We start from the raw sequence: 27,234 nt of genomic DNA on the forward strand, positions 1-27,234 counted from the left end.
CGCTTAATCTTTTTCTCACAAACAACCTTTCTAAGTACACAGTCGAAGTGAGAGGTCCTTTAGGCACTTCAGATCACAACTTGGTGATTGTCTCTTCTCCAATGGAGCCTTTATCTCATTGCTATTCCCAACCTCTTGTTGTTTGGAATTACAAGAATGCAAATTGGGATGACCTGCGAGACTTCTTTTCTTCTTTTCCTTGGTCAGGTTACCGTTTCAAAACTTCTGATGTCATTGTTTGCTCAGATCGTGTCAGAGAAATTATTCTTGCTGGAATGGAATCCTTTATCTCACACTCCACTTTAAAATCTCGTCCTTTATCTAAACCTTGGTTTTCCAATAAATGTGCTAAGGCTGTTCAAGAGAAGAATGTTGTATATCGTAATTGGCTTGTTTCTAATTCTTCAGTTTCATTTTCTGCCTACACCAAAGCTCGCAACAATTGTAAAGCGGTTATTAATTAGTCCAAACTAGAGTTTGAACAGGCTAAGAGTAGAAAACTTGCTTCTTTCCCTAATGGTAGCCGAGCATTCTGGTCTCTGGCCAAAGCTATTGGCCGCAACTTTTGCCCATCTCTGCTCCCACCTCTGTCCAAAACAGATGGTTCTGTTGTCACTTCAGCCAACGATAAAGCTGACCTGCTAGCATCCCATTTTTCTTCTAACTCATGTATTAATGATCTTGGTGAAACACATCCCACCATTCCCAACACGCTCCATTCAATGCCTCCTGGGGTCTTCCATCAAAAGGATGTCAGAAGGATTTTGACGAATCTCGATGCTAAGAAAGCTCCAGGTCCTGATGGTATTTCTCTGCTTGTTCTCAAAACCTGTGCTCCTGAACTTACTCCTATTCTCTGCCACCTTTTTTCACTTTCTTATTCCAAAGGTGTTTTTTCCTTCTGCTTGGAAATTTGCTTATATCCAGCCAGTTCCTAAAAAGGGTGACAAATCCCTCCCATCCAATTATCGTCCCATTGCAATTACTTCTACTCTTTCTAAAGTAATGGAGAAATCAATCAACTGCCAACCCTTAAACTACCTAGAAACCTTCTGTCTGATCAACGATAGCCAGTATGGATTCTGTCAGTGTCGATCCACTGGTGATATTCTGGCTTATGTTACCCATTTATGGACTAATTCAATGGAAAGGTTCGGTGAAACACAAGTAGTTGCTCTTGACATCTCAAAGGCTTTCGATCATGTTTGGCATAAAGGTCTTCTAAACAAGCTTCCATCTTATGGTTTGCCAACTGTTTTTAGTATTTTTTTTTTTTTTTTTTGGTTAGTTTGTTGGGGCATCAGCTTCTATGGCCATATTGCACCTCGCAACGTTTTTGCATTTTACTGTGATCCAAGCAAGAGGTGGGAATCGAACCCGCAACCTTTGGATTGGCGTCCAATATGGCAGCTTTAGTGTCCAGACACGTTTTATCGCGCTCCTGATTTTTAATGGAATTTAGTAGTTTAAAATGTGCATATAGTTCAAAAAAGTGTTCAAGCTGAAAGAACTTAATCGGAGGATTCACTAGGTGAGACTATTTTTATATTTTACTGGGAATTTAGTAAACTACCAGTGTTTTTATCTGTGTCCTTTGTTGCCAGACTACAATGGTCACCATGTGGCTGGCGGCAAGGCCATAGAGAGGCACTGATATAAAGCAGTGGCCACGTCGGTAGTTTGCACTTGACTGGGATGGTTCCCAAACCGTGTTAAAACCGAGCAGGAAGTTTGCTCCACCAAACTGTGCTGGTAACTGCTATATGTTATATTATGTGTGTATTAACTGCTTTATGTGTACATTAAACCAGAAGCAATGAATTCAATGACTCCCCCCGCCATAAACTTTGCCTGGCTGACTGTGAACTCCTTACCTATGCATTCCATGGAATTACTAATGGCACTATCGCCTCCGGCGCCCCAGGAAGCCCCTATGAGAAGTAATCCCGCTCTTCTGGGAGCATTTTCACACTAGGCTACTTTCTTCCTCCCCCCCTAGTGACCGAAGGGAATAGCACAAAACTTCAATAACCACCTGTGTGCCTTCAAATTCAACCACAGATTTGTGGAGGACATCGTCCGACAGCATTTTCAGTGCCCTACCAGATCATCCCAACATATGCCCGATAAACCAAACTATCCCGGTTATCTGGAATTCGCTAAATGGAAGGGAAAACAGAAAAAATTATGGAATCCTTGATGCAGTCACAAAGTGACCATCTCGACATTATTGACGAGACAGAAGATATGGAGGACACCCGATCAGGGGCCTCTCAAGCCAAGCGAAAAAATAAGCGAGTGACCCACTCCCAGACCGAGTCTAGAGAGCAGCCCGACCACACAGCATCTCAAAGGGAAACAAACAACGATGACAAACAACAGGAACCACCCCTGAACCACAATCTTCCAGAGGGCTCCGTCTATGAGAAAACATTCATTTTAAAAACGGCCCTTGAAAATATATTCAAAGAGAACCCTAACAGGATCTCCTCCGGACTGATGTCTCAAACTGTGACAATATTTCACAAAATGGAGACAATTTTCCATGGTACATACTTAGAAAGTGAGAGAATATCTACACGGCTACAAACCTATATGGAATGTGGGGCAAACAAAATGCCACAGCGCGCCCCCACATATGCCCAAGCGCTGAGGAATATACCAAACGAGGCAGAGAAAACAAACAAAGTGGAAATCCAAAAAAGAAAGTTATTGAAAACCCCGAACATCGTCATACTGAGACCCACCGGAGAAGAGAGACCCTCCAGTGAACAAATAAAGCAAAAGGTCATAAACAATCTCAAAGAGGACTTCGAAGACACTAGGATAAAGTCTATCCGGAAAACAAGAAGTCCTGGTATCGTAATTGAGACAGAAAGCAAGGAGGAAGCCGAGGGGGTAATAACGAACCCCAAGCTAAATACCCTGGGACTCATGGTAGAGACCCCAAAAAAAGAAAGGCCCATCAATAGTTATTTTCAATGTGGACCAAAATCTACAACCACAACAACTCACGGAAGAAATATATAGAAGAAACCTAAGAAGCCACCTACCGAATCAAGAAGGGGCTACACTGCTGACCCCAAAATGCAGAACCCAGTCCAAAACATATGGAGGATATAACTGGACAGTTGAGCTGACTCCGCCTGCCTGGCAGGTCCTAAAAAACCAAAGCAGGATTTTTGTTGAGTGGCGCTGCCTCCGTTTTAGAGAGCATGTGGCCATACCGACGTGCTTTAGATGTTGCAAATATGGCCACACCACTCACACCTGTGCCCAAAAGGAACCAACCTGCGGCCACTGCTCAGAGAGGGGACATGATTTTAAGACCTGCCCCCAACAAAACTAAGGAACCCATCTGCACCAATTGCAAAAGCCTCAGAATGGATCACAACCACTCCATCCGAGACTCAAACTGTCCTACTTACTCAAGGTAAAAGGCACCTACCAACAAAGAATTGATTATGGGAATACAACATAAAAAATACAATTGCGGCGTACTAAAGATACACCAACTAAACGCCCACCGAGCTCGAGTGGTTGTTGAGCAGATACGACTCCAAGTAGATGAGGATAATGCCGACATTATCATAGTCCTAGAACCGTATACCAATCAGAAACAAGTAAGGGGATATCCACTCAATTATAAAATTGTTCAAAGCAACGAAGACACCCCCCTGGGCAGCAGTACTAGTAAGAAATCCAGAGATAACGGTAACCAAGATACCACAACTTTGCACGCCCTGGGCAGCCTGTGCCCATATAATATGCTCCATAGGCAGCTACTACATAATAGCCCTCTACTGTAGGCCTGGAGTAGAAATCGACTTTGCCACAACATATCTACAATCAGTACAGACAACCCTGGCAGAACATAAAATCTTGATTGGAGCGGATGTTAACTGCCGATCACCTGTCTGGCACAGTGCCAAACCGGCCAGCAGGGGAACCTCAAACGGACGGAAACTAGAAGACTTCCTAGCAAATTCAATATTTACAGTCATAAACCAGCCGTTCTGCCTCCCAACGTATTGTAACATGCTGTGGGAAGAAACGATCGACATAACTTTAACGTCCAGAAATATAGATACAAACGTAACCCACTGGACTGTAACAAAACGCGTGGACTACGTCTGACCACCGAACCATCACTTACAGCATACAAAGGAATCAGGCTAGAACAGTAGCCACTAAATACCTGTCAAGCAGATTCGCAATCGGGAAAGCAAATTGGGACGCCTACTGCAATTTCTTATCCACCCAAGGGAGACAGTACATGGAGGACTTGGACAGACGGGAAACCGAAGGTGAAAGGATAGACCCCAGCCAGTTCGCACAAGGTATAACCTGCATAATCACCAATGCAGCGGAAGCGTCCATGAAAAGGAAAACTCCGATGACGAGAGCAATGCCATGGTGGACCCCGGAGCTGCAAAGAATGAGAAGACAAGTACAGGATAAGAGAAAGCAGTATCAAAGGGCACAAAGAACATGGCCCCAGGCGGAAGTCGCGGAACTGAAACAACAATATAGACAGATCCGAAACTTTTATACAGAAACTATTAAGAAAAACAAGAAAACATCCTGGGAACGACTTGTCCAAGTAACAGGAAATACTGAACCCTGGGGAGTGGTGTATAAAATCACCACAAACAAACTCCCCAGAGGCAAAGTGATGACCACAACAAAGACGGCACAAGGAACACTCAACATGGCAGGACTCAATAAAGAACATACTCAGCAATCTAATCCAAGACCCACCAGGCATACTAACAGAGGACCAGAAAGCCATCTGCCAAGCAAACGAAGAATACGAGACCCAACAACTAGAACCCCCTTTCACAGCCAACGAACTACAAGAAGCAGTATCACAAACCGGGAACAAAAAGTGCCCTGGCCCCAATCTCATCGAGCTGGAAATGGTCAAGAAAGCAGCGGAGGTTATGCCAGACCTTCTGCTCCAACTGTACAACACCTGTATCAAAGAGGGCCAGTTCCCAACCAGCTGGAGGATGGCCAATCTAAAACTGATCCTCAAAAATCGAAACAGACACGAGGAAAAACCCAATTCATATAGACCCATAGCCTTATTGTCGACACTAAGCAAGCTTTACGAAAGATTATTACATAAAAGGATCCACAACCACTATAATGAGGCAAACCTGAATTCACCCAAGCAACACGGCTTCAAATCAGGATCTTCAACCATAGATGCCATCCAAGGCCTAATCACCAAAGCGATGCAGATGCAGTGTACCAAGAATTATTTCCTTGTCATAGCTGTCGACTTTGCTGGGGCATTCGACACCCTCTGGTGGCCGAGCGTCCTTTGCAGGCTCAGGGCAGCGAGAACACCAAGCAATTTGTACAGGAGCATCAAAACTTCTCTCTCCGACAGAAACGTCCAAGTTATAACGCCCTACAAGAAGTTGACCTGGCCGGTCCGCAGGGGCTGCCCTCAGGGATCTGTCCTGGGGCCGCTCCTGTGGAATATAGTGTTTGACGAGTTCCTCACCATGGACCTGGGGGAGGTGGAGGTCCAGGCCTTCGCAGATGACCTCGTACTGACGGTCGCGGCAGATTCCAGACAGAACCTTGAAACGCTTGCAAACCAAACCATTGAAACCTTGCAGGACTGGGCAAAACTACACACCTTAACAATCTCGCCAACGAAAACGGACTCAGTACTATTGAGAGGGAGGTTAAACCTTAGAAGACCGCCACAAATCAAGCTGGCAGGACAAACAATCAAACTGTCAACGCAAATTAAATATCTGGGACTGATCATCGATCAGAACTTATCATTTAAACCGCACCTAATCTATCTAAAAGAGAAACTGCGGAAATACACAGCGCTCATTGCCAGAGTTACATGCAGGGACTGGGGGCTAAACAGGAGAACACTGTCCCTGTATTATAAAGCCATCTTCATCCCAATAATAACATATGGATCTCCCATATGGTACAAGAAAGCAGGAACAGCAGTGAATAAAAGGATACTGGGCACGATCCAACGCAACATATTATTAACAATAACAAGAGCGTGTAACACTGTTAGTACGTGTGCCCTACAGGTCCTTGCGGGGACCCTACCCTTGGATTTAGAGGTAACTCGCTGCGGACTTATGTATCTACTAGCCAAAGGAACCCAAACCACCTACAACGGTCTTACCATTGACATCACCAATAACAGGAAAAACGAGAAACAAAAAATAGTGGACTACCTCGTACAAATTTGGCAGAGAAGATGGACAGACGTGGGAAAAGGAGCGGTAACAAAAAAATTTATTCCCCAAGTAACCAAGCTGTAATCCCAAGGCTCCAGCATGGCTGTACCCAGGCCTAAACACTACTTTTCTACTCACCTGCCACGGGCCTTTCAAGGACAAATTAAATGGCATGGGCATAATCGAGGAATCACACTGTCTCTGCGGCGAACTAGAAACATGGCATCACGTTATGCATCAATGTGAAATATACGAAGACATCAGATGTCAAATGATCACGAGAATTAAATACATCCCTAACACCCAGGAACACCATCTCCTAGACACACCAGAAGAATTTGCGGCCTTTAGTCGCTTTGCCCAGGACGTCTTCTCCAGAAGAAAACTACAAATAGCCACCCACCAAGGCCAACAGGAGTAATGAAACCAAATATGGACACCAAGGAATACGAGAAACTAAGGATGGGGATATCAACCAATGATGACCAAAGAAAGAGGAACACAAGTATGCAACTTGCCCCATGAGTGACAATGAAGAGAAACAGACGTGAGACAAAGGCCATACTGGAGACCTGAAGAGGGCACTCTAGCCCTCTTCACCTATAATTCCTAACTCCCCGGGAGGAGGGGACGGCCACACGGTCCCCCCCTTCTCGCCATCCCTTGTTTCCTCTCTGGTGGGGCATGGGCATGGCCCACTGAAACTGGGGCCGCCTTTTCTATTGGCTCCATACTTCTGCCTTTTCCCCCCAGTCTTCTGTCTCCCTCCCCTCTATCTTCACGCTAGCCAAGTCCCAACACATCAAAATTAATACATCAAAACCGCCATATGCCCAGCATTTGGTCTAAGAAATTAAAGCGATAATATCCCCACGTCAACGCAAATAACACTTTCTTTTATTTTCTTGATGACCATTGGAATATGCCACCCAAAGTTTTTTTTTTTTTTTTGGTCCTAGCCGCCGAAATCTCAGGAAACTAAGCGGCAGGACCTGCCAGAGTAAACTAAGTCTACGGAGTTCCTGGCTTGCCTCCACGGGGAGTAAGTGAGGCAACGTTGGATCCCAACAGGGGTCCAGCAGCTAAATGGCCAGAAGAACAACGGTACACAACATTACACGATCCAAGATCCATACACTTTTAAATCTCTGGCATTTACAGTGTACTGTAATACACCACAACGTAAACTACGCGGAGATGGGGGGAACCCCTGGTGCCACTTGACCCTAAACACCTACACTTACACCCTTTGGATTGCTAGGCAGGCACTTTACCCACTTGGCTAGCCTGGTCGGCTTTTAGTAATTGGTTATCCAGTTTTCTCTCTGATCGCTCACTGAGGGTGATGGTAGATTGCTCTCTGTCTTCTAACTTTTCCACTAATGCTAGTGTCGCCAAAGTTTCAGTTCTTTCCCTTTCTCTTTTCCTCTTGTATATTAATGACCTTCTTCCATTGACTGGAAGAAGTGGCAACTGAAGTTTAACCTTGACAAATGCAAAGTACTGCATATGGCAAGAAGTAACCCCAGAGAAACGTACCAACTGTGTGGTACTACACTTAAGGTGGTGGAAAATGAAAAAGACCTGGGAGTAATTGTGCAGTCAGATATGAAGTTTTCTGAGCAATGCAGACAGGCTGCCAGGGCAGGTCATGGAGTTTTGTCAATGATATATAGGAATTTTGCTACCAGGGAAAAGGATGTGATTGTCCCTCTGTATAAGGCAATGGTCAGGCCACGCCTTGAGTACTGTGTGCAGGTCTGGACGCCTCATTTTAGGAAAGATGTAGATTTGCTTGAGCATGTACAGAGAAGGGCAACAAGACTGGTGAGGGGAATGAAGGGATCCTCTTATCAAGAGAGGCTTAAGTTCTGCAAATCCAAAGGTAGCGGGTTCGAATCCCACCTCAGACTTGGATCAAAGTACTGCAAAAACCTTGGGAGGTGCATTATGGCCACAGAAGCCGATGCGCCAACAACTACCAAAAAAAAAAAAAGTTCTGCAAATTGCAGTGGCTGGAGACTAGGCATCTGCGCGGTGATCTGATTGAGGTGTATAAGGCCTTGAATAGGTTGAGCACGCTGAATTCTGATGGGATCCTTCCAGTTGTTCAGATTACGAACCTAACAGGGCATAAATTTAAATTAAGAAAAGACAGAGGTAGAATAGATGTGCGGAAATTTGCACATCTATTCGGGCTTTAGCCAGCGGGTGGTTAATTGCTGGAACAAACTTCCATCTGTCGGTTAAATAAATAGGTTAAATAAATTTAAGGAGGAACTGGACAGGCATTTGGAGGGAATGGTATGGGGTTTTTTTTTTTTTTTTGGCTGATGCTGCATAAGCTCGCACACTTGCATTCTTGCATCAAATGCCACTACTACTACTACTTGAAATCCTCTCCAAGGTTTTGCCGATGATAGCACATTGCATTCCACTTTCCATTTTGAGAAACTTTGCAATGCTCAATCAGCTTTTTGAATATCCACTACCAATTCCTTAAATGGCGATCTCCAGATAATTCTACAGTGAGGAAAAGACAACTTAGTCGATTTCAATCGTTCTAAAACACAGTCTTGTCTTATATCTTGCAAAAAGGATTTTTCTGCTCCTATGCTTATCTTTGGTGACACTCCGATTTCTAGGCAAAATGATATATCTCTTTTGGGGATTACTCTGACTTCTAATCTCTCTTGGCACAAGCACATTACAAATATTGCTTCCTGTGCATCTAAAAAACTTGGTTTTCTCTTTCGCTCTTGGCGTTACTTTTCTTCCAAACAGCTGCTCACTCTGTATAAATCAAAAATCTGCCCTGCCATGGAATATTGTTCCCACATTTGGGGTGGTGCCCCCCAAAACCTCTCTCAGGCTTCTTGATTCCATTCAGAAGAAGGCAGTTAGGTTAATTAATCATTCATCTCTAACAGAGTCTCTCCAATCACTGTCTCAGAGACGGTACTGTTTTTGCTGCATTCCTCTTCTACAGATACTTCCATGGGCACTGTTCTTCTGAATTGGCTTCTATAATTCTCTCTCTCTCTCTCTCTCTCTCTCTCTCTTTCAAAACATTCCGAACACGTGTCGCCACCAGCCAACATCCATTTACTGTCCAATTTCAAACTCACAGAACCAACTTTTCACTTTTCATCTTCCTCATTTATTCATTCAACTGCCATTTTCTGGAACAACTTTCCTTCATACGTATTTCCTGAAAATTACAGTCTACAGAAGTAGACTGTAATGTCAACAAATATCTTCTTTCGTCTTCTCAACCTCCAACCCAAGCACGGTACTATGTACAATAGATTCTAATACCTCTCGTGTTTGGGGTTTACATAAAAAAAAAAAATAAAATATTCCAGTTCAATTTACAGACTTCCTAATAGCTGTCATTAACAACCGCTTTCACCAGAAAACATTAATTTATATATTAATGAAAATTAATTTATAATTTCTTCAATGAAAATACTGTCTTTATAGACTTTATTTTCGGTGAAAACCTTCCTTGATAGAGGGCAGAGTTTGTTTCTGATGCATATTTGTAAATTCACCACTCACATTTTTCAATTGATGAACAGTATTTACTCATATCTTCATTTCAGTAATAAAAACCTACCCATTTGGTATGGATTTTAGAACTCAGTGAAAGATGATTTAATTTGGTATTAAATGTTTGAAAAGTCAACTATACTCAAAGGTACTTAATAAGTTGTGTTATAACTGTTAAGAGTTAGTGTTGATTCCACATATAGCATACTTAAAAAACACATACACAAAGCAGTCATTTTACTTTATCCAGAGGTATGCAGGATTCTGTGGATTGACTTGTCTGTGGTATTGAGATCCAAGTGGACTGTAAAATGCCATTGCAGTTGGTTATGAAAATCAGAAAGAAGGTCTTTAAAATTCAAAGTGGGTAGTTTATTTAATTAGGTATTTCCCTTTCCAGGGAATTCTTTTTATTTATATCTCTCATTTATATCGATTTCATTGTCAAAATTACAATCTCATTTAGTCATTTACACAAATACATCATTTAATTTCATATTTAACTTTAAAAATTAACTCATTAAATTTAGTTCTAATCATAAACTGAGTTCCTAGATAACACATTTCTAATGATATATGACTAACCTTTGCATAGGCAATATTCAAGGCCAATATCATGTGAAATATATATATATATATATATATATATATATATATTCAAGAATGGCTTTGATAATGTATAATGTGTTACCGGAAAAGTCAAATGATTTTAATTTATCTATAATTTGTTCTTCCCTCATGTTTATTTATTGTTCAGGCAAGATTCCGTAACTTCGTAATTTATTGACCATGTTAACCAAAATGAACGTCATTTTGGCTATACTATCATTAAAATTATGGAATTATTATAATTAGAACTATGGCAAATCAGAAATATGCCTTTATATGCTAATATGCATAGAAAAGCATATTAGGTATATAATTTATATAATTTATATAATTGATATCTTTCACATGAACTAATCAAATATACTAAATACCTCTTAAGCATATTTTCTTCCGCCGTAATGTGAGAGAAGTCATATTTGAGGTTGGAACCATTGTAATATTAATATAAATTTTTATCTCTACTTCCGCATCAACCTTTCCAGTACACTGAAGAACTATTCTAAAGACTGTAAAAAAACAAAAATCATCATAATAATAAGAAATATATAAAAAAGATATATATATATATAGAAGATTAGGTAATGTGTCTAGTGGAGAGTAGGTAGTATTATAAAACCGGAAATAGAAGTCATATAATCTATCAATTGTACCTATAAAAATAAAGATAAAAGCAATAAGTTAAAAAATAATATCCTAAAAAGTACTTAATGCTGCAAATTCAATGATTTTAATGTCTTTCTCAAGGGTCAGCCTTCAAAATCAAAGAAAATGCAGTAAGAAGTAAGGCCTCTGTTTCAAACATGAAATATTCATAGCACCTGGTGGATATAAGGAAACCAAGTTGTGATTTTAGCAAGTGTGGAAGCCAAGTTAAGTGTAGCAGCTAATATATGGAGCGCTGGCATATATTTCATGGCTTCCCCGACAGAGGCAGAGAAATGATAAGGAGTAAAATATTACTAAATGCAGAAAATAAAAGGCAACTGTAAAAGCCAAAATAAGGAGTCGGAACAGAAGGGTCAAGAATGCTACTTACAGTAGCATTCTTACAGTAGAATACTTAAGTAGCATTCTTGACCCTTCTGTTCCAATTCCTTATTTCGACAATTACATTTACCCTTTTACTTTCTACATTGAGTAATATTTTACTACTTATCATTTCTCCACCTCTGTCAGGTCTGCCACGAAATATATGCCAGCACTTTATATATTAAGCCATTAACAATTCTCAGTAGTAAATCACTACACAAAAAACTACAATTCTCAGTAGCAAATCAGTATAAAGCAAATATCTAAAATGGAAAAGACTCTACAGAGTAGACTAGCAATTATGCTATGTTAATTTTAATATAACTGAATTTGTAGAAGAATAAGAGAAATTTACCTCAATATGGTACGTAGAACACTTCCATATGATACTCTCCAGAAATTAAAATTAATAAAAGATTAACGCAAAATAATTACAGTAAAAAATCAATTGAATACAATTCAAAAATTAAAATTCAAAAAACAATTTTAAAAAATTAATTAAAAAATTAAAATTAAACAATTTTGAAAAACTATTTTCCTTCCTGAAGCAAACAATGCTTTTCTACCATATGTCATGATCACATGAAAGGAAATTAGAATGTGTGTGAGGCTGAATCTTAAATAGAGAGATTATTCATTCTCATGCAATGAAATGGTGCAATTATTTGTTTTTGCACATGTTCACAAAGACCACGAATCGGTGATTAGATATGGACGACGATTGTCAATAGAACTCATGTAATTCAATTTTGACGGTTTCTGCAATTAATAGTCTCGCATAATTACATTGGACGACGCTAAGTATTTTGGCCTCATTAAATAAAAATGTATGTTTTCTGTTAACTGCATTAAATGCCAATTCTGATGCTGCTGAACAAGAAGCACAAACTGAGGATGTGCTGTTTTATATAAACGAGCGGGAATAGTGTAGATACTTAGTAAGTCGAGTCACAATCACTGCGAGAAATGTTGTATACCAAGTAATTTAATTGGGTCACGAAAGAGAAAGGAGTGTGATTGTTCAGTATAATGTGTAATTTCCATATTTGTCTTGCCAAAATCTTAAATTTGGCATCTTTAAAGAAACTTAAGCTGCTTGTGCCACTGTTCAACATATGGGGCAGAAATAAAGTATCTTTTGATGTTACTATTGTTGGTTGGTGTAGTTTTTAAATTCTATACTTAGCTTGTACCCCAATTCGGTTTATTATAGCAAGGGGTAACCCCTGTTTATAATCTGCTAGGTTAATATCTGTATTTCTGAGTCTAAAGCAGATTCCATAGTTGAATATTTATAGGCATTGAGAAATTGATTAAATATAATAACCCTTTTGCAGGTGAAAGGATGATAGCTGTTATAATGTATTAGCATACAGTATTTGTTGGTTTACGATAATGTTACACAGGATTTTATTCGCGTCCCAAGTAAGCGTGAAATTTAGAAAATTTAATGACTTAGTATCCACATTTTCCTTTTCCAATGTAAAATTGAGTCTAGGATGAATATTATTAAATGAACGTAAAATATCTTGAATAACCAGAACATCATTTAAATACCTCCCTGTGATATGGGGTAGAAAAGGTGTTGAATGTATACACTCAACTGTTGAGAGGTATACCTCCGATATTAAGCCATTTAGACTCAAGGGTGGATGCCCTCGAAGGATTAAAAGTGAGGGACCCATCAAGCTCTCAGCTGCCCACACCAATGCCAGAGCTTGCACTTGGTCATCACGAAACACAGCTGCAGCCTCCAAGGCAGAACGCGCTGGTCCCAAAGGAACTAGTAGTTGTTGGCGACTCTATTGTCAGCGAAACGGGAAACATGCTTTTTAAAAAGGATAGGTGGAACAGGACCAGGGTATGTCTGCCAGGGGCAAAGGTTGATGACGTTATATAGTGGATATCATCTTTTAATGGCACAAAAGGTGATATAGTTGCAAATGTTGGCACTAACGATATTAAGTGTAGGAGACCGGCACAATTACTTAACAAGTACATGTCACTGTTGAAAAAAAGCCGTGAATTAGGGTTGAATTTGAAAGTGTCTGCAATTCTGCCCAGACACGATAGGAGGGAGTATATGATGAGAGCCCTGTCGATCAATTCGGCCGTGGAAAGATTGTGCAAGGCTCAAAGGGGTAGAATGTTTTTCAGCCTGGTCTGTACTTGTTAACAGGAGAGACTGCTTCTACAGGGATGGGATACACTTAAATAGAAAGGGCGCAAGAATGTTTGCTGATGCTATCAAGGCAGCGTTAGGTGAATCGGAAAACTGCTAGATTGGGGGGGATACAAGGACTAATAGATTAACAGTAGCCACTGGCAGATGTGAAAGTGATTCTTGCACTGCTTCTATTGCAGCCTGGAATATAAGATGCAGGATATTTCAGAGACTGCTGGGAATCATTGGGGTGCAAGTAAACACATAGGTTGTATTAGGGTAGCTAAGAAAAAGAACAGGTGCATGTATACTTGCGTGAACACCAATGCTAGGAGTTTAGTAAATAAATTTGATGAATTTGAGGTATTGCTCAAAACTTCAAAGGAAGATATTGTTGGGATTTCAGAGACGTGGTGTCACACAGATATAAGGAATGCAGAACTGGAATTTGGGGAGTACAATGTCTACAGAAAGGATAGTAAGGGAGGAGGAGTTATGCTATTAGTCAAGAAATACATAAAATCCAAGGAAGTGAAGCCAGTCGACATTGCTGGACAGTGCAGTATCGAGTCAGTTTGGTGTGACATAAGCATTGGGAGATCAAAATTGAGAGTAGCAGTGTGCTATAGGCCTAATGACTCTGATGAGTATACAGGGAAATACAGTGGGTATTTCCCTGTATACTCATCATCTGTATACTCATCTGATGATGTACAGGGAAATACAGTGGGTCAGTAAATCACAGAGTCTTATAATGGGGGATTTTAATTTCCCAGATACTGACTGTAATTTGGGGGCTGGTCACTCACACACTAGCAAGGCTTTTGTGGATTTATTGGATGATTGTTTTCTACATCAGCATGTACGGGAGGTAACTAGGGGGAGTAATACTCTTGATTTGATTATCAATAGTGATTCTTCATGCATTAAGAATCTGCAGATAAATGAACCACTAGGTGGCAATGATCACAGTGTGCTGAAGTGGGATTTACTCAAAGAGGTAACTACCATTAGGGGTAAAGGGAAGGGTTATTGCTTTCGTAAAGGCGACTACGATGGACTGAGACAGTATTTAAATTCTATACAGTGGGACCAACTGATGATGTTACCAACAGCAAATTCAAACTGGGAAGCATTCAAAGGACTTATCTTGGAAGCTACTAGGCTTTACATACCAAGAAATATTGTTCAAGGTTTAGGCCTAAATGGATGTCAGATGAACTAATGAAACATATGGCAGAGAAGAGAAATGCACGGCATATATACAAATTAACACGTGACACAGAAGCCTATGATAGATACAAGTTGTTCTGTAACCAAGTTACAAAGGAGGTTAGGCAGACGAAGGCAGATTACGAAATATCTCTGGCAAGGGATGCAAAGAAAAACAGCAGAGTTCTTTACTTATGTAAACTCTAGAAGGAAGGGGATGAATCAGATTGGTCCACTTGATATCAATGGGTCAACTGTTGATGATCCTGCTCAGGTAGCTAACAAACAAAATGAACATTTTGCATCGATATTCACACATGATGAGTTATTCAGCGAGGGGGAATGCCAGAGGTGTATTCAACTCTAGCAGTAAGCTAGAGAATCTTGTAATAACTGAGAGTAAAGTGGAGGAGAAATTGTTGAAGATAAACACAAGAAAGGCACCTGGGGTGGATGGGATCTATCCAGTTATATTAAAGGAGGCAGCAAAGGAAGTAAGTATACGCTTAGCCATAATTATGAGAGCTTCCTTGGACTCAGAGGAGCTACCCATGGACTGGAGATGTGCAAATGTGATCCCAATTCACAAAGGAGGATCAAAAGCTGACACAAGTAATTATAGACCTGTGAGTTTAACTTCTGTTCCAGGAAAATTAATGGAGGCACTGGTTAAAGAAGCACTGCAGGATCATCTAGACAAGACTTCAGTTATAGCTTGGACACAGCATGGTTTTGTTAAGGAGAAGACTTGCCTGACCAATTTGATTGGATACTATGATGCAGTCGCAAAAGAACTAGATGCAGGAAATAACTTTGATATTATATACTTGGATCTTAGAAAGGCTTTTAATACTGTTGCACGTGAAAGACTGCTGCACAAATTGCAGCAGTGTGGCATTGGAGGCAAATTGCTGCTATGGAAAAAGGAGTGGTGAGGGGGAGAAGACAGAGTGGTAATCAATGGACACTGCTCATCATGGACTAATGTTATTAGTGGAGTCCCTCAGGGTTCAGTATTGGGTCCATTATTGTTTTCTGTATTTATAAATGATATTGATGATGGTATTGAAATGATATTGAAATGATATCAAGCTTAATGTCCAGGTTTGCAGATCATACAAAGGTTGGCAGGGTTGTGAAGGACACTAATGACACGATGCTGCTGCAACAGGATCTGGAAAGGTTGAGCAGATGGGCTGAGAGGTGGCAAATGAAGTTTAACACTGATAAATGTAAAGTACTACATATGGGAAACAGCAACCCCAGAGCAACGTATCAACTCTGGGGTACTATCCTGACAGTGGTAGAGAACGAAAGGGACCTGGGGGTGGTTGTGCAGGCAGATATGAAGTTCTCTGAGCAGTGCAGACGGGTTGCAAGAGTAGCTCATGGTGTATTGTTAATGATATATAGGAATGTTTCTAGCAGGATAAGGAGGTGATTATTCCCTTGTATAAGGCAATGGTCAGACCACACCGAGAGTACTGTATACAGGTCTGGAGGCCTCATTTCAAGAAGGATGTAGAGCTGCTGGAACGAGTACAGAGAAGGGCAACAAGATTAGTGAATGGAACAAAGGGGTGCTCTTACGAAGAAAGGCTTAAGTTTTGCAAATTACAGTGTCTGGAGACTAGGCACCAGCGAGGTGATCTGATAGAGGTGTATAAAGCCTTAAATGGTTTGAGCATGCTCAATGCTGATGGAATTCTTCCTCTTGCTCAGAATAATCACCTGAGAGGGCATAAATTCAAATTGAGGAAAGACAGATGTAGGATAGAGGATAGACGTGTGGAAATTTGCCTTTAGCCAGCGGGTGGTTGGTTGGTGGAACAGACTTCCATCCCTTGTCGTGAAAGTTGATAGCCTAAATAAGTTTAAGGCTCAGCTGGACAGTTATTTTGAACGAACAGAGGGGTGAAGTGGAAGTGGTTATTTTTTATTTATTATTTTATTTTTTTTTTTTTGGCTGATGCTGCATAAGCTTGGTTTCTTGCGTCAAATGTCGCGACTAATGCTAATCCCATTGGCAAACCAAAAATTTGTTTATATACTTTGTCATGAAAGTATCATCAGTGGATGTGCAGGTGCCTGATGAACTACAAAACTTTTAGAAGCTTACAATGTCAGTATTCATGAATATTTTCTCTCTTCTCCACTTCCCGATCGATAATAATGAGATGCTGTGGTACTGAACTGTTTTAGAAGTGCTCTAGTAGTACAACAGTTCGGCAACTTAAGATCGCGCTTGGATACTGTGTCCAAATATGGAGACCGCACACACACACACAAAAAAAAAAAAAGAAAGAAAGAAAAATGAAAAAAAAAAAAAAAAAAAGAAGAAGAAAGAAAGAAAAATGAAAAAAAAAAAAAAAAAAAAAAAAGAGAAAGAAAATAGTTGACTTCAACTAAAAGTTTAAGCGAAAAATGTAATTAGGAAACTTCGTATAATTAATCAGCATAGAGTTATTTAAAATATTCCAAAGAATATCTAACATATCCCAAAGAATATCTAATCTACTGTGTATTCAAAGTTTACATTTGTATATAAGGAAGTAACATCCAGTGAGAATAAATTATCATTATTGTCAAGTCTACAGTCCTTAAGGTTATTAAATAATGTATTGTAGTTTCTTTTCATAAGTTGTATTGCCGGTTTAAAGAGTTTTATAATACTATAAACATGTGTCGCTAAGGATGAAAATGCTGAGTTTCTGTAAGAAACAATGGTCCAAATAGGAAATTAGTTCTTATGCAGTTTTACCTGACCGAAAAGTGCAGGAATGTTGTATGTTCTGGCCTTCAATTCTTTTAACTGAGACATGATAATGTAGTCTTTTTTTCGATACGTGGTTAATGTTTTATTGTACTGAGTGACTAAATTGATAAATAGTACTGGGTCTACCTCAGGATATAATTGAATCTAACTTAATTATATAATCAGTTTTATCAAGTATTAAAACTGTATAAAGACATTATAATAATAATGTCTTCATTGTCCCAAAGTTCAAGTAAAGCTGAACTTTCGTGTCTATTCAATTTAGGCAGTTGCATGTCTTTTATATTATTCACCACTTGGTTAACTTGTTGAATACATAAATCTTTTTGTAGAACATTAAAGAGACCAAATTCAATATCTATTACGAACTATTTTTTAGGTAGCTTGCGAGGTGGTAAATTATAATTCGATTCTTTGGATAAAAGTGCAATAGCATATACAAGGAATGATTTGTAACCTAATATGCAGATACATTATGTGTTGGGTGAGGGGGTGTTCGAGCACTAGTTGAAGCATTCTGATTGTGTAATAGCATATTGTACACCTGTGGGGGGAGTCAGCAATGAACTCTTATGCACTTAACCAAAACTTCACGATCATGTGTTTGAACCTGTCTTGATCATCATCATCAGCCATTTTCAATCCACTGCAGGATGAAGGCCTCTCCAGCAACTTTCCAGTTCCTTCTGTTTTCAGCACTGGCCATCCATTTACTACTCAAAAAACTCATGAATTTCATCTATCCTTCTCCGCCTTTGTCTTCCAGGTTTTCTTCTAGCTCCTCTTGGGTACCATTCCGTTATTTTCTTAGTCCATCTGTCATCATGTCTTCGAGCTATGTGTCCTGCCCAAGACCATTTTAGTTCTTTAGTTTTGATAAGAATGTCCTTTACTTGAGTTTGCTGCCTAATCCATGTGTTTCTCTTCTTATCTAACAGTCTGATTCCCAATATAATTCGTTCCATTCTTCGCTGTGTAGTTCTTAGCTTCTCTTCCATTCTTTTGGTGAGTGCCCAAGTTTCACTTCCATAAGTCATGGTGGGGAGTATACATTGATTCATTATTTTACGTTTCAGACAAACTCGGATATTGCTCTTCAGTCTGTGACTATATTTCCTGAATGCTATCCATCCAAAATTTATTCTTCTCTTGACTTCCAGCCATTTATCATTATTACAGCTAATAACTTGTCCCAGATAAGTATATGACTCCACCTTTTCAATTACTGCTCCTTTAATCATTATTTCCCTTTCCGTGGCATACTTGTTTATCATTACTTTTGTTTTAGCCATATTCATCTTTAGTCCAAAATCCTTACTAACTGTGCATAACTGATTAAGATTTTCCTCCAATTCTTTGGGATCGTGGCTTATGACCACAATGTCATCTGCAAATCGTAAATGGTTTAGGTACTCTCCGTTCACATTGACTCCTTTCTGCGACCAGTCTAATCTTCTGAAAGCATCCTCAAGGGCAGCAGTAAACAGCTTCGGAGATATTGTGTCTCCTTATCCTTTCTCGATTTTAAATTTGCTACTGTCTTTGTCTAGTCTAATAAAGGATGTAGCACTCTCATATATTTTCTTCAAAATCATAATATATGGAGTATCTATGCCTTGTCTTTCCAGTGCCCGAAACATTGCCTTATGCTGTATGGAGTCAAATGCCTTTTCATAATCCACAAATGCCAGGCATAATGGTGTTTTATATTCATTTGCTTTCTCCATTAGCTGTGATATTACGTGAAGGTGATCCATAGTTGAGAATCCTGTCCTAAAGCCAGCTTGCTCTTTCGGTTGATTCTCATCAAGTATTCTTTCTAATCTCTTAGTAATGACCCTTGTGAACAACTTGTAGATGTGGGATAACAAGCTAATTGGTCTATAATTTCCAATTTCTGATTTATCTCCTTTCTTATGCAGCAAAACTATGATTGCATTATTCCACTGCTTAGGCAACACACCTTTTCTAATGCACTTTGTGAAGAGCCTTGCCAGTTTTTGTGTTATGTCTCTTCCTCCCAATTTTAACAACTCTACAGTAACTTCATCATCCCCCGGGGCTTTCCGATTCTTCATTTTCTTCAATGCATGTTCTACCTCATCAGGAAGAATATATCGGATATGTCGTATGTGTTGCTACTTTGCAATCCATCTTCCCCACTGCTGGTATCATTCCCTCGCTCCTTGTATAATTCTCTATAGTAGTCTTCTGCTATTTGAATTATGCCTTCTCTGCTGTTTATAAGTACACCATTGCTATTCTTCAGTTTCAGTATCATTTGTCTTTCTGTATTACTGCTCATGGCTGCTGATTTAAATCCTTTCTTTTCCCTTAATGCTTGTTCTACTTTTCTTGTGTTAAATCTTCTTATGTCCTCTCTGAGTCCCTTTCTAATGGCTTTGCATAACTCCGTATACTCAATTTTCTCCCTGTCAGTGTTTTTCTTGCTCTTCATTTGTCGTCTTTGGTTCATCATGACAAGTGTTTCTTGACTAATTTTTTCTTCTTTGGATTTCTGTTTCCCTATAGGTTTCTTGGGCTTTCAGAAAGTTGTAATATTCCTCGTTAATATCTTGGTCCTGAGCAGTCTGCAGAAGCTCAAACTTGTTCTTAAGTTCCAGTACATACTGCTTTTTCTCCTCCTCTGTTATTTCAAAGACCTTTGTATTATTTACTCGAGTCAGTTTTTTCCTTTCCTTTCCTACATCTATATCAAGTGTACATCTTACCATTCTGTGATCACTTCCAACATTTACCTTATTCAGGACGGTAACATCATTCACAATATATCTTCTGTTAATGAGGATGAAGTCGATTTCATTAGTTGTTAATCCATTTGGACTCTTTCATGTCCACTTTCTGTTCACCCTTTTCTTGAAAAAAGTGTTCATTACTGACATTCCTTGAGATTCTGCAAATTCCACAAGTCTTTCACCTCTTATTTCTTTCACCAATTCCAAAATTTCCTATAGTTCCTCTTTCTGTGCTGTTTTGCCTTTTTCCAACCTTAGCATTGAAGTCCCCCATAATATTAGTGTAGTGGGTTTTCTGCTCATCTAGAAGACTCAATTTCAGTGTACATTTCTTCGACCTCTTCATCATCATGGCTCGATGTTGGTGCATAAATCATTATAATCTTTAGCTTGTACCTCTTAGAAATCTTGAGTATTAGTCTTGACACCCTTGGTGATGTACTTTTGAATTCAAAAATGTTGTTTTTAAAATCTTTATGGACCAGAAACCCAACTCCACCTTCACTCCTTTCACTGTTTCCATTGGTGTACAGCAGATTTCCACTTGATAAACTTATAAGTGGTTCATTTCTTCTTCTTGTTTCAGCCAAACCGATGATATTCCAATTCACATTTTCTAATTCCTTTTCCAGCTCTAATATCCTGTCTTCACCGATGAGTGATCGTACATTATAACAGGCCAAGTTCAATTTCCGTGCATGGCAGCCTGGTCGTACCCAGAGATTCTTAGCACCCTCTGCTTCCACTCTGATCCTCTCGCTGCCGTAAGAGGGAGAGTGAAAGCTGCTGGGGACTGAGGGCCATTTGTATTGTTGTGCTCTCATTGCTGGAGGGTTTGGTCTTTTCCTCTTCACGCTGACCAGGTGTCTTGAAGAGAACCACTCTACACGTTCTTTGCCACCTAAGTGACGTAACAGGGCTTACCATCGAGAAGGTGTGCATGAGTGGAATTTAGGGAGGCAGGCCAACCGGACTTCTCCTAAATCTTCTGTAATAGAGAGATATTGGATCCATCAGTGTTTTAGGCTGAGTGTCTGATAACACACAGGATACCTGTTCCCCTCTAAGCCCCTTGTCTTGATACTCATGATAATGTATTCAATTTGCTAATGTGTTTATTTTTTTTTTTTTTATTTCTGTGACCTGTGCTCCCCGTTGCAAATCTATGGAAGTCTTCAATACACAAATCATTTGGATGTAGATAATTTAATTTGTCACAAAGTTTCCTAACCTGGGAAAGGTATTTTTGTTGATTGGAGTACAGAGATTTTAAGGCAAGTTTAACTACATTACGCCGTTAATGTAAAAGTACATTTTTATTTAATGAGGCCAAAATACTTGGTGTCCAACTTAATTATACGAGAATATTAATTTCAGAAACCGTATAAATTAAATTACATAAGAATATTAACGTTTGTAGTCCATATCTAATCTCCGATTCTTGGTCTTTTGTGAACAGGTGTGAAGACAAATAATCGTGGTGTTTCACGCGCATGCTTGAGTATGACTAATCTCTCTATTTAAGATTCAAGTTCACACATTCCATTCCTGTGATCGCGGCATATGGTTGAAAAGCATTGTCTACTTCAGAAAATTTAAGTTTAAGTTTAATTTTTTTTTAAATTTTAATTAATTTTAATTGTTTTCAATGATATTTTACTGTAATCGTGTTATGTTAATCTTTTATTCATTTTAATTTCTGGAGAGTATCATATGGAAGTGTTCTACTTATCATATTGAGGTAAAATTCTCTTATTCTTCTAAAAAAATATTGATATCAACATAGAATGTATTGAGCACCATAGCTCTGTTATCAAATATAACTGAATACATTACAGCCATGAGATTCAAATTGCAAACAAAAGCGAAAACTTTCAGAAACTTATTCACTACTATTATTCATCTATGAATCAATTATGGAAATGATATCAGCTAATTAACCAGAATATCATATCAAAACAAGGTTCTTTGAGATAACTGGATTTGATTGTAATTTCCACTGACTATATTCACAGTCTGTGAAATTAGCAAGGGTTCAAAGTCAGAGTCACTTTCAGCTCATCTGAATGGGTTGATGTGATTTTGCATACACGAGCTTAACAATAAGGAATAAAGACTGTCTGCAGGCTGATCTCGTAAACTGACAGAAAAGAAATTTCAACATTCCTCAAAATTAGTCTTTTAAAAACTTTTGGCACAAAAAAATCAGCTTACATCCATTGTGACATGGTATGGTACTTCATCTAATTAGAACTAGATAAACTCAAGCATCTCCAACAATATCTGCCTTTGATGTTTTGACCAACACCTCAAATTTATCAAATTTATTTACCAAGGAAGTAAACAAACCCTTAGCCATAATTATGAAAGCTTCCTTGACTCAGGTGAGGTCCCAAGGGAGGTTTCTATAGGAACCACTACTAAATCCAAGGACTCTTTTGCAAACCTCCAGGAGACATGTGAGGTGTGCAAATGTGTCTCCTATCCAAAGCAAAGAGGGATCAAAGGGCAACATCACAACTTCTTAAGACCCGTAAGCTTAACCTCTGTGGGTGGGTCAGGGAAAATAGAAATCAGTGGTTAAAGACATACTGCAGGATCATCTTAATATGCGGGAGGGGGTTGCTATCTGACCAATGTGATTAGCTACTATGACATAACAGGGGGAATTGGATTCAAATCATAATTTTGACTTCAGATATGACACTGTTCCATATGAAAGACAGCTGTACAAATTGGTGCAGTAGCATTAAGGGGGGTTACTACTATGGATAATGGAATGTTTCAGTGTCAGATCACAGAGGATGTTTATAAATCAGTAATGCTCTTCTTAGCTAATGTTACTGATAGATCCCTCAAGTTTCGGTTCAGAAACTTACTGAAAGTCCTAAATTATCAAATGCATCCTCTTGCTATTCTAAAAACATAGCAGAAGTATTTATTTTAGTTAACGTACTCATGCAACAGTTAAAACCATTCTTAATCATGTCCCTCCAGTCTGCAAAATTTCAACATAGGTCAGAGTACTCTATAGTCTCTTTCAATTTCCTGGTATAATGTTTTTGTGTATAACATTGAAAAATGTGACAGCTTCTCCATTGCCATTTTTTTTTTTTTTTTAATTTACATATTTTATAGTGCTAAGTTCAGAGAGAACAACTCTTTCAATATATATTAACTTTTGAAATTTTAAATGGTGGCCACCTAAATAACTGTCAAAGTCTAGCTGCCATCTATAAGTAGCTATCTAGCCTATGACTAATATTGAAATAAGCAACATGCTTACATTCATCAAAATATCCTGTTTAAAATCATTCAAGTTCTCAGAAACAAAAACTAGAAAGAATTCAGTTAAAGGTTTTTTTACTTTTTAAAACTTTACTGTGGTCCATCACTGTATCTTTCTTTAATGCTTAGACCGGTGGAAATTTGATTGTTCAGGGGGGGGGCAATTCAAAAATTGCTCGTCTAGAGTTTAAAACAACCACCTACTATGACTTAACTTGTACAAAAGAAGAATTGTTGGTAAAGTCTCTGTTTATTGCTCATACTGCAACTGTCAATCGTACTCTTGAGCCTAGTTATGAAATTTCTTTACTCATTGCTAAATCTGGGAAAAATCATACCATAGGAGAAATTTTAATCAAACCATCAATATCAGCATTTCTTAAAACAGTTCTGGAAAAAGATGACAAAGACGTGAAAGCTAAGCCACTCAATAACAATACTGTTAGCGGAAGAATAGTTGAAATGAGTGAAGATATTGAAATACAACTTGTTGGAAAGCTGAAAACAAGAAAATTCTCAGTGCAAATGGATGACTCAACTTTGAGAGACAGTGAAGCCGTACTGATAACTTATGTAAGATATATTGATAAAGGTAATTTTGCTAAAGAAATGTTATTCTGTAAATCGTTAGAGAGCACCATTACCACCAAAGATATATATAATAAGCTAAAAAATTACTTAGATGACAATAATATATCAATGAAAAATATAACATCTTGCGCTGCAGATGGTGCTCCTAATAATTTAAATTCTATACAGTGGGACCAACTGATGATGTTACCAACAGCAAATTCAAAATGGGAAGCATTCAAAGAACTTATCTTGGAAGCTACTAGGCTTTACATACCAATTAAGAAATATTGTTCAAGGTTTAGGCCTAAGTGGATGTCAGATGAACTAATGAGACATATGGCAGAGAAGAAAAAATGCATGGGATACTTACAAATTAACACATGACACATCCCATGCAAGTTGATATGCAACCAAGTTACAAAGGAGGTTAGGCAGGCGAAGGCAGATTATGAGAAACCTTTGGCAAGGGATGCAAAGAAAAACAGCAAAGAGTTCTTTACTTATGTAAACTCTAGAAGGAAGGGGATGAATCAGATTGTTCCACTTGATATTGATGGGTCAACTGTTGATGATCCTGCTCAGGTAGCTAACAAACTAAATGAATATTTTGCATCGACATTCACACATGAGGAGTTATTCAGCGAGGGGAATGCCAGAGGTGTATTCAACTCTAGCAGTAAGCTACAGAATCTTGAAATAACTGGGAGTAAAGTGGAGGAGAAACTGTTGAAGATAAACACAAGAAAAGCACCCGGGGTGGATGGGATCTATCCAGTTATATTAAAGGAGGCAGCAAAGGAAGTAACAAAACCCTTAGCTTTATGAGAGCTTCCTTGGACTCAGGGGAGATACCCATAGACTGGAAATGTGCAAATGTGACCCCAATTCACAAAGGAGGATCAAAGGCTGACACAAGTAATTATAGACCTGTGAGCTTAACTTCTGTTCCAGGAAAATTAATGAAGGCACTGGTTAAAGAAGCACTGCAGGATCATTTAGACAAGACTTCAGTTATAGCTCGGACACAGCATGGTTTTGTTAAGGGGAAGTCTTGCCTGACCAATTTGATTGGATACTATGATGCAGTCACAAAATAACTGGATGCAGGGAATAGCTTTGATATTATATACTTGGATCTTAGAAAGGCTTTTGATACTGTTGCACATGGAAGACTGCTACACAAATTGGAGCAGTGTGACATTGGAGGCAAATTGCTGCTATGGATAAAGGGATGGTTGAGTGGCAGAAGACAGAGAGTGGTAATCAATGGACACTGCTCATCGTGGACTAATGTTATTAGTGGAGTCCCTCAGGGCTCAGTGTTGGGTCCATTATTGTTTTCTGTATTTATAAATGATATTGATGATGGTATATCAAGCTTAATGTCCAAGTTTGCAGACGATACAAGGTTTGGCAGGGTTGTCAAGGACACTACTGACACTATGCTGCTGCAACAGGATCTGGAAAGTTTGAGCAGATGGGCTGAGAGGTGGCAAATGAAGTTTAACATTGACAAATGTAAAGTACTACACATGGGAAACAGCAACCCCAGAGCAACGTATCAACTCTGGTACTACACTGACAGTGGTAGAGAATGAAAGGGACTTGGGGGTGGTTGTGCAGGCAGATATGAAGTTCTCTGAGCAGTGCAGACGGGCTGCAAGAGTAGCTCATGGAGTATTGTCAATGATATACAGGAATTTTTCCAGCAGGGATAAGGAGGTGATTATTCCATTGTATAAGGCAATGGTCAGGGCACACCTAGAGTACTGTATACAGGTCTGGAGGCCTCATTTCAAGAAGGATGTAGAGCTGCTGGAACGAGTACAGAGAAGGGCAACAAGATTAGTGAATGGAACAAAGGGGTGCTCTTACGAAGAAAGGCTTAAGTTTTGCAAATTACAGTGTCTGGAGACTAGGCACCAGCGAGGTGATCTGATAGAGGTGTATAAAGCCTTGAATGGTTTGAGCATGCCCAACGCTGATGGGATTCTTCCTCTAGCTCAGAATAATCACCTGAGAGGGCATAAATTCAAATTGAGGAAAGATAGATGTAGGATAGACGTGCGGAAATCTGCCTTTAGCCAGCGGGTGGTTGGTTGGTGGAACAGACTTCCAACCCTTGTCGTGGAGGTTGATAGCCTAAATAAGTTTAAAGCTCAGCTGGACATGTATTTTGAACGAACAGAGGGGTAAAGTGGAAGTGGTTTTTTTTTTTTTTTTTTGGCTGATGCTGCATAAGCTTGCTTTCTTGCATCAAATGCCTCTACTAATGCTAATGCTAATATGATGGGCAAGAAAAATGGCTGCTTAAAATTGATGAAAGATGAGAATCCAGAAATGCTTCTTGTGCATTGTGTTATTCATAGGGAAAACTTGTGTCTCTTCAAGCTTTTTTGTGAAGAACAAAATGAAGACCATGTGAGACTTTTATTTCACACTGAAGTAAGGTGGCTCTCGAAAGGGAACTGCTTGAAAAGATTTATGGAACTATTTGATACTATTAGTGACTTTTTAAGTGACAAACCTAAAATGAAGCATCTGTTAACGGTCGATGGTAAAGGATTTGTGAGTTATTTAGCCGATATCTTTGAAAAACTAAATATATTAAATAAACAACTTCAAGGAACAAATAAAACTCTCGTCGATGCAAAAGCGAAGACATTTGGTTTCATTACATTTATTAAATTATGTCAAAAATATATTTTTATAAAAAATTTGAACAGTTTCGTTGTCTGCAAAAATGTGCAGTGACTGATACCGCTGTATTTGTTATTGTTGATCATCTGAAAATTCTGTCCGATGATTTAAAAGAAAGGTTTTTTTATTTAAAACAAATTGATTTTCCAACCTGGATGATGCAACCAATGTTAGTGGATTTGTCTGATCTATCAATGCAGTACCAAGAAGAATTCTCAGAAATGCAAAATGATGAGTCAGTTAAAACTTTATTCAATATAAAAGAAGCGATGGCATGGCTTTGTGATGAAACAGAAATTAAATACCCAAATTCAACCAACTTTGCAAGAGAGCTATTGTTACCGTTTC

The 27,234-nt window shown here is 39.0% G+C and overlaps 1 protein-coding gene across 1 annotated transcript in view; it reads right to left on the reverse strand.

Moving 5' to 3' along the window:
• LOC150083210 (inactive tyrosine-protein kinase RYK-like) overlaps positions 1 to 27,234 on the reverse strand; it is a 479,651-nt gene that overhangs the window by 361,918 nt on the left and 90,499 nt on the right. Inside the window, exon 4 of the mRNA XM_090378435.1 lies at positions 10,760 to 10,894. Within this exon, the coding sequence (XP_090234561.1) occupies positions 10,760 to 10,894 (135 nt within the window). The remainder of the gene's footprint in view (positions 1 to 10,759; positions 10,895 to 27,234) is intronic.

This window comes from Mastigoproctus giganteus, chromosome 7 (genome assembly GCF_048544385.1).
Source record: "Mastigoproctus giganteus isolate SK-2022 chromosome 7, ASM4854438v1, whole genome shotgun sequence".
Taxonomy (NCBI): Eukaryota; Metazoa; Arthropoda; class Arachnida; order Uropygi; family Thelyphonidae; genus Mastigoproctus; species Mastigoproctus giganteus.